The following is a 16775-nucleotide window of genomic DNA, read 5'->3' on the forward strand; positions in this document are numbered from 1 at the left end:
AAACTGACAATTAATTTATCTCCCCTTACACAGCGCTTCACGTTTCCGGTACGCACGTTTCCGCTGTCCTTGTCGGTAACAATCATTGACATTGGTCAAAATGGCTTCACTGAAGCTTTCGCATTTCGTTCGACAATTTAGTACAACAGTAGCAAGGAAAGGACAAATTGTTCAGGCGCCTATTCAGATATTTGGTATTGAAGGTAGATATGCACATGCTTTGTATTCTGCTGCCACAAAGGAAAAGAAATTAGATGCAGTGGAAGGTGAATTAAAAGCTTTGGGGTCTCTATTAAAAACTGATGCCAAGTTTGCGGACTTCTGTAATGACCCATCTTTAAAGAGGACAGAGAAAAAAGCTACCATAGAAAAGATATCTGCAAAGCTCAAGTATTCCAGCTTAACCAGTAATTTACTTGCTGTTCTGGCTGAAAATGGAAGAATAAAAAAAATAAATGGAGTAGTTTCGGCTTTTGAAAAGCTCATGTCTGCCCATCGTGGAGAAGTTCAGTGTGTAGTAACAACCGCCAAGCCTCTTGATAATGCCAGCAAGAAAGAAGTCCTGACAACCCTACAGGGATTTTTAAAGAAAGGAGAGTCTATTCAATTGGAAATGAATGTGGATCCCTCTCTTATTGGTGGTATGCTGGTGACTATTGGAGATAAATATATAGATATGTCTATAGCATCAAAAGTTAAAACCTACACTTCACTAATTAAGCAAGCTGTATAGAACTTTTATCATAATAAAAAGACTGACAACTGTGAAGTGCTGTAGATTAATAACATGTAAACAAAATGGGACAATAATCTATCCCGTTAACTATTTCTGTAAATTTCATAACATGTATTAGATGGAAATTTAATTTATATTTGAAATAGCATTTTGATGTTTTCAATAAATAGTTACGGTTACTACATTATGGACAACCACATTGTTAAAAATTGAGATATATGTAGAATTTGATGGAAACGGAAATGTAATAGAGTTTAACATCGTACAGTTCTACTCCAACTGGGCTAAGGAAGACGGGCTTGCGCAATATATAGTGTGCTAGAGTATTAGGGAAATTTTTGCCTGGACAGTGACGCTACAGCCTACTCATATAGAATTCTAATTGCCAATATGTACACAGGACCTCAGTTTATTGTCCCATCCAAACAACTATATGTTGTCCCTTGCCAGGCCCTTGGTCCTGCACCACCGACACAGAGATACATGTATGTAGAATTTGACAGAAATGAAATGGGGTTTATTGTCCTATGGTTCTGCTCCAACTGGGCTATTGAAGACGGACATACAGTGTGCTACAGTACATGTATGAGGGAAATTTTGCCCAACCAGCAGCGCTACCTACAAGTACAATCTACTCTTTAAATTTTAAAATTCAAATTTCCAAGGGATATTTTACATGTCTGCTAGAAAAGCCAGTCGTGGTGTAGAGGCCAAGTCCGGTATATGCGCAGCCATGTCTTTTGAGATGGTGTCTGGTGGAACCTCTCGGACTCATGGTGGTGGTGGTGGTGCTGAATGGGTAACACGTGCGTGTTGAATCAGATTGTCTGTTATTGAGTGAAGTGGCGTGGTTTCGATTCCCCTCATGGGTTTTCTCCGGGTCTTGAACGATATGTTAGTCCCGAAATGACCTAGTCTGTGTCGAGTGGACGTTAAAACCCGTCTCATTTCTGTATCTCTCTCTCTCTCCCAACCTCGTGAGTTTTCTCCCACTGCTAAAGACCCATACGCGTAACTGAATTCCTGAAAAAAAATTGAACGGTCATCTGACTGTATGATAGTCCTGAACTGACCCAGTTTGTGTGAGTGAACATTAAACCCCACTTCTCTCTCTTTCTCTCTTATTCTTGGTTCTGGGGATAGTAACAAAAAAAGTAACCTACACTGTGCACCACTGGGGTTGTGTTGACTGAATCGAGTGTCAGTAGATAAATTAAACGGATTAAAAATCACATAGATTTAAACAATATTTATTTGAAATGTTTACAATTATATAAATTCATATACATGTAGTCACTTCCTCACTGCACTATGAAATGAAATGTTCAAATTCATAGAGATATTTTCATCACAACGAGATGACCTATAGGATGATTATTAGTCTGCATTATGCTGTCAAATTTACAATTTCGTAATTAGGCAGTCCCCTTGATCCCACTGATATACATTTAAATAACCACATCTGGCAAAATGATTGGATGAGGTATAAGATGGGTATGAGGATGTTCCGGAACACTGTGTGGTTGGGATGTTACTCTCCCAATTGTTGTCAATCAGAGCTTTAAACTCAAACCAACCGTTGTACGATTTGCTGCAAAACATATCGACATCAAGTAACCAATAGTTTGGTCCATACCTGCAAGAGACAGTTAACCGATCTATTATTATTCTTTAAGTGTAGTCGTAGTGACAAATTCAACAATAAGCTGGAAACATACCTCATTTTAACTGAAATTTTAGACACCACTTTATTAATTGAATTGTTCAGTTCACAAGGTTGCGTCTAGCTCATTATGGCGAATTGAGATTAAAAAAAAAAAAAAAATAAAATAAATAAACATGCCAAATCACAAACAATAATTACCTTTTTGAGATATGTGATCTATAATTTTGCGCTAAAAATTAAGCAAACCTAATAACAACCTTCATTTAAAAAATCCATTTTATGAAACATGGACATTAATAAAAGGGCAATTACTACCACTTTTGGGATCTCTGAAATTAATAGAGTAGCTATTTATTACTTTTTCGCAAACCCAATGGGAATATTCATAAAAAGAATCCATTGAATGAAATCTGGGCATTAACTTACGTGTTAAAAGAGCTATAACTACCACTTGTCTCATCGTCTGTAGTCCACAATAATGGAGTACCCTCGGCTTTTTTACCGTTAACTCTTCCAAATTGTTTTGGTTCTTTGCCGAACCAGTCTACGTATTCGTCGCCCTTAGACCACGTGTTAAAGCTCGCATAGGCTGCCGATGTTCCCATAGATCGATGTCGTATTGGAATAGCACACTGACTCGTACTTGCAAGATTGGTGCAACCTGAAAAGTTAATTGCATAATTTAAAGGGACGACGTTGTTAGATAATTCTGTCGATTGAGGTAATTAACAACTATGTCGTATTGGAATGACATATTGCAAAATTTGTACAACTTGAAAATTACTTGAAAGCGGGACCGGATTGAGCTTGCACGGGGTCCCTGGCTGAAAAGGTCACTGGAATCCTTGCAACGATAACGAAAAGGGGGGGGGGGTATTTTGGTCTGGTCATTTATTTATGGGGGGCTCCCTTTTGAGATTGGGGTCCCCACAATCCAGTCAGACAGCCCCCCCTCCCCGCCGCTCTAATCCGACCCTGCTTAAAAGAATAGTGTGTCGATAATGTTTCTTAAGATGTTGAAAAGAAAGAAACTCTTGAGGAGCCTTCTTCCGTTACTGGAATAAAATGTTGTTATTGTACCTGATCGTTTACTGTGATCTATACCGCCTCGTAGAAACACGTTCTGTCCAAACTGGGTCTCAACTTTAATGAGAATAACGGTCCTCCTCCAACGCCTCGGCAAGGACGGTAACAGCGGATGGATGGATCTATTACGACAATGCTTATGGATTCTGTTACGTGGTTTCTTGCCGCCTGTAATAGAATAATATACAAGAAGTTGGATAACCGACACCACAGATGTTTATTTTCGGATGAATAGTTCGGTTCCATCTGTTGGATTTGTAGAGTTTACCAAGGTACAAACTGCAGCGAAAGCACCACTAGGCGACTGTGGATGGAAAGTTGTATAGGTATAGGCCTGCACATTTTGAAATACATCTGTCAAACTATTCCTGAAATGTACACTATTTCATTAACATTAGTGGTTTCAAGGTGTTTAACGAATTCTCGTGAACAATTCCTTACATTTAATTTTCGATAATTAGACGTCTTAAAAAATACATTTATATTTGGAATAAGTTATTGTTAAAGAAACTTACATTCACGGAGTGGTTTGTTATGAAGTTTGTTGGGTTGACAATTCAATTTCAGATACTAACCTACCATGAATGCCATGAATGGTTCCTGTTCTGGCCAAAACACAACTCGAGCTCTGCCATTACCATCCACCGATAAATCCATTTATCCAGAATTCCTGACTTTGTCATGACAAAGAAACCCTTCTGACCTCGGGAAAATGATACACTCTCTGAAGATACTATGTAATTTTGAACGCTCAATCCGGCCATTTTGTTTCTGAATTTAACCATATTTGCAATTTGTGGCCATCGGTGTTCACAAATCCATCCATTGGTGCAGGAACCATCTACTGATCTTTCAACATTCTTAATTGTATTATCTTCATTGTGTGGCGGACCATCGTCAAAATTACTGAAATTGTAACTGCTAATTACTCGCACGAAGCCATATTCGTAGGCCAACGTAAAGGTTACAGCCATTTTATACATGTTTGGTTGTTTGTATGTCAGGATAGAGCTTCCGGCACCCTCATTTCTTTGGTTGTCATGATTATCGACAAACACTAAAGCATTTTTGGAATCTAACATATTGAGCGCAGGGTCAATCAGCGACCGAAAATTATCGAAACTTCTCACAGCATTGTTTATTTGTTTACCGTATCTAAATTCGGTGACGTAGCCAGATTCGGTGTATTCTTGTGCAGAAATGGCCTCTCCGCCATTGTCAATAACTTCGGAGACGAAGAAAGGTCTGCTACCAGAGGGTAGATCCGCTACGCCATTTTGGATAGCTTTGATGTCACTGGGCCACATGTGTTTTGCCGCATCCAATCGAAATCCAACCACCCCAATCCGAATTAGTTTATTCAAGAAGTCAATCAGTTTTTGTCTCACGTAAGACAATGAAAGGTATAAATCTGTTAAAGCCACGAGGTTGCAGTTTCTAATATTCCTGGCATCTGTATAATCGTTGACATCACCATTATTAGAGGGACACAGATATCTCGGCGTGAAATGCACTCTGGAATAAGGAACTGCCGGAAATGAGAGTCTTGTAGCGTCAAAATAGGAACCAGCTGAACCATTCCCATGACGATCCCCAGCTGCCATGTGGTTCATCTGAACATCGACATATATTCTGAAATATAGGGAAATGTTTACTTAGATAGGATAACAGTTGGATACGAACTGAATAATAGACTGCATGTCTGAATAGCAATGGTAAAAACAGTATAAACCTACCGGATGCCAACAGCATTACATCGTTGAACCATATTGATGAATTCTGTTTCGTTACCTCTTCTACTGGTTAACTTATAGCTAACTGGTTGGTAACTTTCCCACCATGGTCTATGAGGACTCAGGACTACGACATGTTCATTCGCTGGAGAAACCTATACAATGGAAACAAAATGAAACGCATATTTATTACAAAACCTTCTAAAAGCATAGTTTCAATATTGGGAGGAAACATTAGGCCTATAACTAACAAACAATAAGTCGCTTGCAGTATAACACTATAATTGCTGCAGAACTGAAATGAGGTTTAACGCCCTACTGTTCTGCAACGATTGGGCTAATGAAGACGGCAATAGCTTTAGATATAACGCATGGACACCCCAAAGATCCATAAGATTAAAACATCATTTCATGATATTATGGCATATATCAGAGTATAAAACTGAAGCAGCTAAATAAATAAAGATTCACAAAAATATGTTGTAACTTTGGTAAAATCTCCAGGTATATCAATCCCGACCGTTTATCTTGCGGTATCATCAAATATGCGTCGTTTTAAAAACTGATAATGTTGCTCTGTCTTAATTTCAAGTATATATGGTGCAAAATAAAATAAATAAATAATTCCCACCTGGACACCACAATATCCCGTTTTTGATAAAAAGTTTTCGCATTCAGCAGCAACTTCTGTCCATTTCCATTCAAAAAGATGAACTATAACTTGTTTTCCATCACAGTTTGGATTAGTGTATATACCGGATGACGACTGCACAAGAAATGTCAGAATAATGGCTGCAATTAAAAGGCGGTTTTTTTCTGATTTTTTTAAAAAAAAAAAAAATACTTTCTGTAGCTTGACACCATCCTGTATAGCATTTTTTTTTTTAGATTAGTTCAAATATTTAATACAGCGTAATGAATTATAATTATTCTTTTGACGAGCTAGAAATTAACATAAGTAACCGCTTAACTCCCCTTAGATTAGAAAAGAGAACATTCGTTATGCAACCAGGGTCGGATTTACATGAAGAGTGAACCTAGGCTATTCCACTTATGACACCCTTATGACTGCAGAACGATAAAAGTGTGTTTGGAAAATAAATAAGCAAAGCCGAGGATGATGGTGTATAAGACTACAGTGCAAGCCAGAAAAGCTTATACGGACCTTGACCGGGTGGGGGGACCCCTAGGCTTCAACCGGTCATGCCTATCGGTAAATCCGACACTGCATGCAATTGAGTAGACTATGTAAAATGTATAGCTTACCTATGAAATATATTATTTTCATTTTCTTATGAAAAATCCTACACACAAGCAAGTTTTAAGATTTACACAGCGTAAAGACCAGGTAAATGTACGGCGTATTTAGTAATCATAGCTTAGATAAATAAATCATCTATTTATTAAGTAATAATATCTTAGATAAATAATTTGCACAGCAAAGAACAATACTTAAAAATATTATCATAACTACACCTTGACCCGGATTTAATCGCACTTCTCAAGAAAAAAATCAAAACAGATTACTAACCTTTGTTCTGTAAACTTTCGCTGAATCTTGATGTTTGGTTGCGTCAAATTTGAAAAATAAAATCTCGTCAATGAATAAAATTGGTCACCTGTGGTTTTTTTAATAACAAATCTGTCGAAGATGCATGAACGAATGACCCAGTTGAATGGACGGGCCACTCAGTGGTATGGAACAGGATTTGTATTCTTTGTATGAAAAGTTTCCATTACTGAGTATAAGCACCGAATAAATGCAAAAACAAAATAAACCGAAAATATTGTTGATAACGCTTGAATCCGATGACTTTTTCTACCAGGATATATATAGCGGGGTTAGAGATATGCCTCCCTTCCGAAAAAAGACCTCTCTTTTGAAAAAGTGTCTTCATTTCTGAAAATGTTACCTCGAATTTCGAAATAGTTACCTCAAATCTTCATGAAAAAGCCCGAGTCAGTGTGATCATCACATTGCCTCAATGACAATCCCCCTCCTCCCCCGCCCCCCCCCCCCCCTCTCTCTCTCTCTCTCTCTCTCTCTCTCTCTCTCTCTCTCTCTCTCTCTCTCTCTCTATCGATGCCCTTCTGTTGTTCCAAGCAGATCCGACAAAACTAAAATCCAATCGCGCTCAATTTACGTATACACATGCTCTATCGATTAACCCTCCTTTTTTGTTGGCTCTTGGGCCTCCCTGGGATAGGGAACCAGTCAACGCTGCTGGTGGCCGAATGATTGTGGCTCGTACCCAATTTTCTCTGATTTCGCATTTAGCCCCGTATTAAAATAATCAAGGCCGGACTCTGTAGCTTCTGGGACCTTGGACCCACTGGTTTCGTTGGGCTCCTAATCCTATGGCGGCGAAGAATAGGCCTAGGGGGCCTAGCACTCTAGTTTGATTCACTATTCTTGCACCTCATCAATCAATTATTTTTCTCCTCCTATGGAGGCCAATATATTTTTCAGTGGATATAAAGATGAATTATTTTAGTTGTTTTGAAAAAAAAAATATATGTCAAATTATGTATTTCCAATCGGAGCCGATAGGCCCCTTGGCCCTCGATTCAAGTCTGTCCCCATATTACTTCTAAAAGATTAATTTATGATTTAATTTATTCTTTTGTGCCAATTATCTATCAACCATACTGCCAGACAAATTGTATTTGTGACGAACAATGACCAGAATATGTCCGTTTTTCACTGTTGATGCAAGGGGCGCTGGTGACATTTTCAGTCAAGGGCGGGTGCAAGTATAGTATGTAATTATATTTTCCCTGTAGATCCAGTAGACAACGAAATGCAAATAACGCTCTATAGTCCATGACCAATCCGATAAAACAACTCCGCAAACATTGTGGTTATCTCCCTTTATAAAGGTGGAGAAAATAAACAAGAAGTGGCTGCACTGTCTGTAACTTACTGTAAGTTTCAAGTTATTCTTAAGCCAACGGAATCAAAAGCAACCATGACCAAACTACTAATACAGTAGCATATTATAAATTCTTTAGCTCAGCATATAATAAATAACATATCATGTTTTGAATATTTAGTTTGTCATTCTTGTACAGCCCCCAGTGGGCCTACGTGAGTACGGTGAATAAACAGAATAATTAATCCTTCTGTAAATGTATGAATGTATCTGATTCTGCAAGTTGTGCTAATAGTAATACAGTAACTAAATGCTTTGAAAAAAATCAGACTAGTACTAGGCCTAGTAGGCCAATACCCAGTACCTCCATCTTCTGTCGGAGGCTAGGTGGGTAAAGGAGCTGGCTCGCTAGCCTGGAGGTCGGGTGTTCGATCCCAGCATTGGCCGAGAAAGTTCATCCCGATTTTCCGATGTGGTTTCCCCTTGTCAGTGATGCAGGACGGAGGGCCTGACAAGGACAGCTGTCTAGTCCTTTGGATGAGATGAAAAACCAAGGTCCCGTGTAAAAATTGGAATGCACATAAAAGATCCCTTGGCAGTTGGAATTCGGTATAAGAGTAGGCGATAGTGCCGCTGCCCCGGGTAAAATTTCCCTCATAGCACACTGTATGGCATATGCCCGTCTTCATTTGCCCAGTATAGGAGCAGAACAGTAGGACGTTAAACCCCATTTCATTTCATTTCCATCTTCTGCTGTCTTAATTTTCTCCATCTTATTACATCATGGGTCTATTGAGAATGATTTAAATTTTGTCTATGGACCAACTTGTATTGTAAAGGATTTTTATATTTAAATAACAGACCTGCCAAAAAGTGGTGAAAACTAAAATTACATTTAACCCATTATGTTTTCTGATGCCTTCTATGTGCTCTAATGATAAGCAAATAGATAGTTCAACAATTTTTCTTTAGTTATCTGACTGAACTCTGCAAATGAGAAGTGTTACCAGATGTTTTAGAAAGAGTAGGTCTAAGCATTCCGAGCCCAATGCTCAACACCTGTCACTATTTGTACCTAACTGGAACAATATGGGATGGACCATTTAATGAACTTTTATATTTTATATTTTAAGGTCAGACAACAAATAAACAAAATAATAGCCTACTTGAGAATAAAACTTACTCTTGAATACCAAAGGATAAAAACATTTTAAAAATGGCAGCAGTTACATTAGAAACGGAATCAGACTGGAGAAGAAGATTTAAACCAGATCTAAAAGTTGCAACATGGCGGAAACTAACTCTTGTCAGTGGAAATTATTTGTTAAAAACTTTCTTTACACAAAATTCTTATGAGGTACTGATCACTGACCTGTGTTCTTTTTGGCACGAAAAAATGGAAGAACAAGAATTGAAAAAGAGAATTCAGGTTTGTGTTGTTAAAAGATTTTTTACTAAGGAAAATATGTAGGCGGCTAGGACTATATGTATCTTTTTTTATAAAAAGCTACTAACAGCAGAATATATAGTCTCGGTCACAAAAGTTCCATTGCCCATGTGTAACCAGGAGTTGGAGAGCGCTAGATCGGAGATGATCCTGCACATATGATGTCATATGTGAATTGTGCATTAGGGTTAGGGTTAGTGCTAGCCCATCTTGAGACTGATGAAATCTGTCGGTCCTAACCCTCACCCTAACCCACATATGACGTAATGGACAGGTGACCCTACACCTTGTCACGTATAAGTGGGGAAACAAAACCACGCCAATTGCCTCAATGACAAACCTGATCCAACGCGCATGCGTTAAGCATTCGGCCACCCAACCCTCCTCATATCAATGTTGATTTAAAGTATCAAGTAATTCTTGTTTGCAATGTCGAAGACTGTGGATGATAGTTGTCTTTAATTTAAATAAGTTTAGAATGGCTTGATTTGCTCATCACTGGACAGTTTGCTGACTTTGGGGCCTTGCTTTGTTTGTTTTAGTATTTTTTAATTGCTGTTTAAAGGTCTTTGAATACAGAATATAAAATTATACATACATGTAGTTGTGTATGGACCATGGAATATTTGTCCCATGTGTCCCACTGATCCAGAGCTGTTCACCAGAACTTTCTGAATCAATATTAATACAGCACCATATGTTTTATCAAGAACGAAGATATCCAAATAAAAAACTGGATTGTTTTTTATTACATGTTAATAATTTATGGTTGAAACATAACTTTCATTGTTTTTCTGTTTAGAAATTGAATCCAAGTATAGAGGCACCATTAACCAAAGTTTTAGATCAAATTAATCAAAATGTTAACATTCCGATGAATCAAGATGATCATTTATCTGTGACAATGAAAGACTGTGAAGATGGCGGTCAGAATTGTATTATGTCAATTAATTCACAATTAGCTGGAATGCCTTTTATCTGGAAATTTGTTTGTGAACCAGCAGATAGTGAATTGGTGAGTATGAAATTGTAGGGGGAGGGGGTATTTGCTCTTTTGGTCTACTGCATTGAAAAAAAAAGTTGTTTATTTGTTGGGGCAGTGGAAGGTTGCAAGAAGTCGCTTTACACGATTTTATGAAAACATGAAAAAACAAGATCTTTTGTACAGATTGGCATGCACGATTGAAATTCAAAATAAAGAGTAGATTGTAGTGTTGCTGTCCGAGCATTATTTTCCTTGTAGCACACTGCATGGCGTATGCTCATCTTCATTATCCCAGTCGGTGCAAAAAAAGCAGGACATTAAACCCCATTTCATTTCATTTCTGTTTGACATAGCCTAATGGATGTCCATTTTTTTCAAAAATTTAATTCTCATTGTCCTTCATAAACTATGTGTCTAAATGGTATGCATAGAACCTTGAGGATTATCCATTAATGTCTTGTATTTGTCGATCACCATCAGAATGATATCTCATTTCTATCCTTGAACATCAAGGCCATGATGGTATCTAACCTACCGGGTACTCTTTTGTTTTTAATCATCAAAATTCTACTTAAAGAATGCATTTCAACTCCTATTTTTTATGTATTTTGAATAATAAGAATGCTTATCATTGTTCCTTGTGTGCATTGAATAATGGCTATTCTTTTTATTGGCTGCATTGCATTTCTTTTAGTAGAAATGTAAATATTCCATCTTAATTTCAGGCTAAAGAAAATCTCACAGTACCTCTTATGGCTATGGTTTCGGAATTGTTACGTCGTCAACAAGAATTATTTAGTATTATTTATAAAAAAGATAAAGAAATTGAAGATTACAAGTCACAGGGTGCCAGAATCAGTAGAAGTAAGCCCCCACCCCACCCACTTATTACAAAAAAACAATTTTATAATATTATTAAAAATCAGTCATTATCATTTTTCAGACAATATCTAATTTCTCACAGATTATTCCACATTAAAATATACTCAGATCGATTATAATATAACACTAGCAAGATATCCGGCTTTGATTGCCTAAATAATTCACAGGGTCATACTGTTTAATTTGATACCGCATATTATGTGGGGGCTGGAGCATGATGACGAAGCGTGATGGGTGAACATATACACACACACAGACATCTTTGATTTTTATAAAGAAAGCAAAACTACAATATTGGGGGTAAACAATCTCCCAGATTTAGACTGATTTAGAGATTCAACTTTCACAACATTATAGTTTGCAAAGGAATTAAAACTACCTCAACTGACGATCAAGCACAGATAAGTCTTAAAGTGACTGACTGCCATTAAAATTGAAACTATTAACTACTTTTATGTTTTATAGATATATCATTAAGGTTTGACTAAATATGTTTATATTTTTCAGGATATTTAGTTACACCACCATTTAATGCAATAGGATTTTTCCACAATATGAATGTATCTGCTGTACGTATTCATGTTTACTTTCAAATTTGTATCTTTGCCTAGTCTAGTAGTATTGGATAAATTAAAATCGATCCTACTTTTCTACACCAACTGGGCTAATAAAGATTGGCATACGTCATGCGGTATGCTATGAGGGACATTTTGCCCTGACAGCGGCACTCAAAGGATCTTTTAACATTCTGTGAATAGTATACACAGGACCTTGGTTTGTTGTCTCAAGTTTGCTATCATAATATGGAAAGGGCATTTTCACCACTTGGTCATGGGATGTCATTAGGGAAACAATAGCCCTGATTCTCAATTGTGACACTTACTTAGACTAGTTTTATAACTCATCACAACAAATAGATACAATATTCTAATGATAACTAAATAAAGATTTGGGATATTGCAAATAGTGGGTGTTGGATTGTCAGTCCAGAACATTCCGAACTAACAGAATTGCAATCAAATTACACAGAATTGTGTCCAAACACAGTTCTGCCAGTCGCAAATACAGATATTGTGTTACCAGAATTACGAAGAAATCAAAAATGGAATGAGATTTACTGTTCTGCTCCGACTGGGCTAATGAAGACGGGAATACGCAATACAGTGTGCTATTAGCAAATTTTGCCTACTCTTATATCAAATTCCAACTGCCAAGGGATCTTTACGTGCACACCAATGTGTACATGGGTCCTTAGTTTTTTGTTCCATCCGAATTACTATATGTTGTCCCTTGCCAGGCCCTCGGTCCTGCACCACTGACAAGGAGGAACCATTCTGGAAAATCCCAATAAACTTTCTCAGCGAATGCAGGGATCGAACACGGGACCTCCAGGTTAGTGAGCCAACATCTTACTCACTGAGCCACCATAGCTCCCATGAAGAAGTCGAACCTTGTTTACTCAAATTTCACTATTATTGAGATTATTCAACTGCAGAACCTTCAATTGAGTATTCGCCTTCATATCTCAGTCAGACATTTTTATACGCCCACATTGAAATGTGGTCGTAAATTGTCGTCGCCCCCGTCCGTCCGGCGTCCACAATTGCTTGTGGACGCTCTAGATGCTAAAGTTAATATCCGATTGAATTATGGCCCTTGATCACTTCAAAAAATCTTGTGGATGCTCTAGAGGTCAAAGTTAATATCCGATTGACTTCAACTTTATACACAGTGTTTGAGGTCATGAGACGAAGAAGCCTTTTGATTTTCAACGATTTTCGATAATTACTGCCTGAGTTATGGCTCTTGATCACTTCAAAAAATCTTGTGGACGCTTTAGAGGTCAAAGTTAATATCTGATTGACTTTAAAATTATACACAGTGTTTAAGGTCATGAGATGAAGAAACCTATTGATTTTCAGCTATTTCCAATAAATACTGCCAGAGTTATGGCCCTTGATCACTTTGCAAAATCTTGTGGACGCTCTAGAGGCTAAAGTTAATATCGGATTGACTTTAAATTTATGCACAGTGTTCAAGGTCATGAGACAAAGAAGCCTATTGATTTTTAGCGATTTCCGTTCATTACTGCCAGAGTTATGGCCCTTGATCACTTTGAAAAATCTTGTGGACGCTCTAGAGGCTAAAGTTAATATCCGATTGAATTTATACACAGTGTTTAAGGTCATGAAACGAAGAAGCCTATTGATTTTCAGCGATTTCCGATAATTCCTGCCAGAGTTATGGCCCTTGAACACCTTGAAAAATCTTGTGGACGCTGTAGAGGCTAAAGTGAATATCCGATTGACTTTAAATTTATACATAGTGTTTGAGGTTATGAGATGAAGAATCATATTGATTTTCAACGATTTCGGATAATTACTGCCAGAGTTATGGCCCTTGATCATTTTGAAAAATCTTGTGAGGCTCTAGAGGCTAAAGTTATCATCCGATTGACTTTAGATTGGTACACAGAGTTTAAGATCTTGAGACAAACAAGTACATTGATTTTCAATGAATCTTTATGACTTGAACAGCTAAATCCATGATGTTAAAAGTTTTGTATACTAAATATTAGCATGGGGCAAAACTTTATAAAAACCAAACAAATTCTAATGGTTTTCTGATAATTACTTAATGAGTTGTTACTCTTAATCAGATTTTAATGTATTATAAATGTTTCATTACCGAAAAAAGTAAAAATATGCGACAACTCTTGTTGACTGCCCGGACGATATAGCTGCTGTGGGCGTATGTTTCATTGCCTGGCAACCTATCTTTAATCCCAGTTGTACATCAGCTGGTAGAAATGACCCCCAAAAGAACTCTGTATATATGCAAACTAAAGATGAATTATATTACCAGGGTTTTGAAGCTGAAATGAGAAAGAAAGGAATGTATGTATTTAATGAGATAGGAGGTAAATTATATGAAGCTGTAATGATAAAACAAGCCTGGATTAATAAATCACCTCTTAAAAGTAAGTTCTAATTCAATAAATCACCTCTTAAAAGCAAGTTATAATGAAATAAATTAACTCTTAAAAGTTATAATTAATAAATCACCTATTAAAAGTAAGTCAGAATAGTATTAATAAAAGCATTTCTTTTATACGCCCAATTTGAAATGTAGTCGCATTTTGTCATTGGTCCCTCCTCCCAACGATCTGGCATCTACAATTGCTTGTGGATGCTTTAGAGGCTAAAGTTTGATATCCCATTGACTTTATATTTATTCTCAGTGTTTATAAACACAGCAGAGATTAGATTTATTGAAGGATCCTAGATCCTTATTAAATTTGGTCAACATCCAACTTTCCCTTTTTGATAAGCTACAGTTGAGGCATAGCTGCTTTGTAGGTGTATTTCCATGCTTTGTTTGAGTATCTTTCATTATCTATTTGTAAACTATTAATTTTATTATGGCAAGAATGGCCAGCTCTCTATCTAAATCTTACATAATGCATCTTTAACAAATTAAAATATACACCAATATCTAGAGAAACCCAGATGAAAAACCTCTTCTACAATTGGGTTTTAGTTGAATGGGTTTTAGACTTGTAAACAAAATCTATTTATAACTATGCATCTGCATACGTACATGGACTTAATGGCAGTTATCCAGGAGAAGTAGTTCTACTTCCATATGAATTAAATTTCCATTTGATTTGTTTGTAGGAAAAGCTGATGAATCTCTTGAAGATGCTGATAGTTTAACTGATGATGTTCCTAAAGAACCAAGTGTAGCTTCCTGGTCAAATAGATTACCACCATCCATGACAGAAACCAAGGCGGAATCTCCAAAATCATCTGTTAATAATACCCCTGAAAGTTCACCAGCTAAGGTAAGATTGTGTAAGCAACTCATTTAATTGAGCTAAAAGATAATCAATTGCTTTTGAGTCTCAAGGCTCTGATCCTTATTGATCTTTATTCATGACAATTATTATTTATTGGTGTGTACATATTAACCCTCTCGCCTTGTGTCTTTTCATACATCCTACCTACTTGTTCACATACATCTTTCCTTCATGACTTGGTGAGATACATCCTTCCCAAGTTAATCCATGATATTCCTCCTTTCTTCAGTGATGTTCAGATACACACTTCATCCTTGGGTGTCAAAAAGCATCACTTCTTCTTGGTTGTTCTAGAACACCATTTCCATTTTATTTAAATCCCAGGAGTTTTCAAGTCTGGTGGGAGCCACGGTGGCTCAGTGAGTAAGATGTTTGCTCACTAACCTGGAGGTGCCGTGTTTGATCCCGGCATTAGCTGAGCAAGTTCATTGTGATTTTCCGGCGTGGGTCCTCATTTCCTCCTTATCGGTGGTGCAGGACCAAGGGCCTGGCAAAGGAAAATGTATAGTTTGGCGTGCATGTAAAAGATCCCTTGGCAATTGGAATTTGATATCAGAGTAAGCTGTAGCGCCGGTGTCATGGCAAAATTTTCCCTCATAGCACACTATATGGCATATTCCCGTCTTCATTAGCCCAGTCGGAGCAAAACAATAGGACGTTAAACCATATTTCATTTCAAATCTGGTTCCCAGGTGTCTGAACCTGTTATTCATCAAAATCCTCCAACTCCGCATTAAAAATGTGATATTAGTATAAATAACCATATTTTAGTTTCAAAATGACCAAAGTATCGTGTTAACTTGACCATAAACTCCATGGCTGTCTGTTCCTTTAGGTGTTCACATACATCCCTCCGTCATGGGTGTTCACATACACACTTCCTCCTTTCTATTATGTTTCTACTACACGAGTACCGCTCTCTTTAATTGTAAAAAAGACAACACAGAAATGAACCAATCTTTTTTTTTTTTACAGGAAGAATTATTACGCCGAGAACGACTAGAACGCCAATTACAAGAAGAAGAGCAGAAAAAACAAGAAAAGGCTAAAAAAAAGAAAAAAATGGCATTTTGATATATATATACCAATATTTCACAGAAACACCTTCATTCTTTATTTACAGTGTATCATATTCATTTTTATTTCATTTTTATTTCATTTTTTAAGATTATATAAGTTAGAGTAAATCATGAAATAGTAAATTGTTGTGCTAGATTAATTTTTTTTTTTATTGTTCATTGATATAAAAATATTTATTATTTAATAAGTATCACTTTATTAATTGGTACTGTCTTTTATTATATGTGGTTTTGAGTCCCCGGTTGTACGTGACAAGGAGTAGGGGCACCTGTCCAACCTCGTGGGTTTTCTCCGGGTCCTCTGGTTTCCTCCCACTGCTAAAGACCCCTACGCGCAAGCAAATTATGGAAATAAAATTGAACCATATGTTAGTCCCGAAATGACCTGGTTTGAGTCAAGTGGACTTTAAACCCCATTTCTCTCTCTCT

At 37.1% G+C, this 16775-nt stretch overlaps 3 protein-coding genes and 1 long non-coding RNA gene across 4 annotated transcripts; 2 read left to right on the forward strand and 2 right to left on the reverse strand.

Annotated features, from left to right (window-relative positions):
- Positions 1-25: 25 nt before the first annotated feature.
- LOC126821991 (ATP synthase subunit O, mitochondrial) lies at positions 26-930 on the forward strand. Its single transcript, XM_050550696.2, has one exon. It carries the CDS (start codon positions 101-103, stop codon positions 731-733), a length of 633 nt encoding a protein of 210 aa, XP_050406653.1. The 5' UTR covers positions 26-100; the 3' UTR covers positions 734-930.
- Positions 931-2012: 1082 nt separating this feature from the next.
- LOC126821994 (uncharacterized) lies at positions 2013-4139 on the reverse strand. Its single transcript, XR_007680599.2, has 4 exons — positions 4064-4139; positions 3483-3656; positions 2829-3063; positions 2013-2372 (listed from the first exon to the last, which is right to left on the reverse strand). It is a non-coding gene; the product is annotated as an uncharacterized LOC126821994 (long non-coding RNA).
- Positions 4140-4141: 2 nt separating this feature from the next.
- LOC130012846 (alpha-amylase-like) lies at positions 4142-5372 on the reverse strand (the record flags this gene model as incomplete). Its single annotated transcript, XM_056100817.1, has 2 exons — positions 5225-5372; positions 4142-5120 (listed from the first exon to the last, which is right to left on the reverse strand). Coding segments are annotated over exons 1-2 (1011 nt in total), but the record flags the coding sequence as incomplete, so codon positions are not given.
- A 2681-nt stretch (positions 5373-8053) lies between these two features.
- LOC126821982 (non-homologous end-joining factor 1) lies at positions 8054-16545 on the forward strand. Its single transcript, XM_050550685.2, has 8 exons — positions 8054-8146; positions 9228-9523; positions 10344-10556; positions 11252-11390; positions 11916-11977; positions 14274-14388; positions 15086-15252; positions 16243-16545. Exons 2-8 carry the CDS (start codon positions 9311-9313, stop codon positions 16339-16341), a joined length of 1008 nt encoding a protein of 335 aa, XP_050406642.1. The 5' UTR covers positions 8054-8146; positions 9228-9310; the 3' UTR covers positions 16342-16545.
- The last annotated feature ends 230 nt before the right edge of the window (positions 16546-16775 follow it).

This window comes from Patella vulgata, chromosome 5 (assembly GCF_932274485.2).
Source record: "Patella vulgata chromosome 5, xgPatVulg1.2, whole genome shotgun sequence".
Lineage (NCBI taxonomy): Eukaryota > Metazoa > Mollusca > Gastropoda > Patellidae > Patella > Patella vulgata.

Excerpts from the sequence above, each read along its gene's own strand:
- LOC126821991 (XM_050550696.2), top strand. The coding sequence starts at position 101 with ATGGCTTCACTGAAGCTTTCGCATTTCGTTCGACAATTTAGTACAACA.
- LOC126821982 (XM_050550685.2), top strand. The coding sequence starts at position 9,311 with ATGGCAGCAGTTACATTAGAAACGGAATCAGACTGGAGAAGAAGATTT. Across the intron at positions 9,524-10,343 it reads AATTGAAAAAGAGAATTCAG|AAATTGAATCCAAGTATAGA; the intron begins GTTTGTGTTGTT and ends TTTTCTGTTTAG. Across the intron at positions 14,389-15,085 it reads TAATAAATCACCTCTTAAAA|GAAAAGCTGATGAATCTCTT; the intron begins GTAAGTTCTAAT and ends ATTTGTTTGTAG.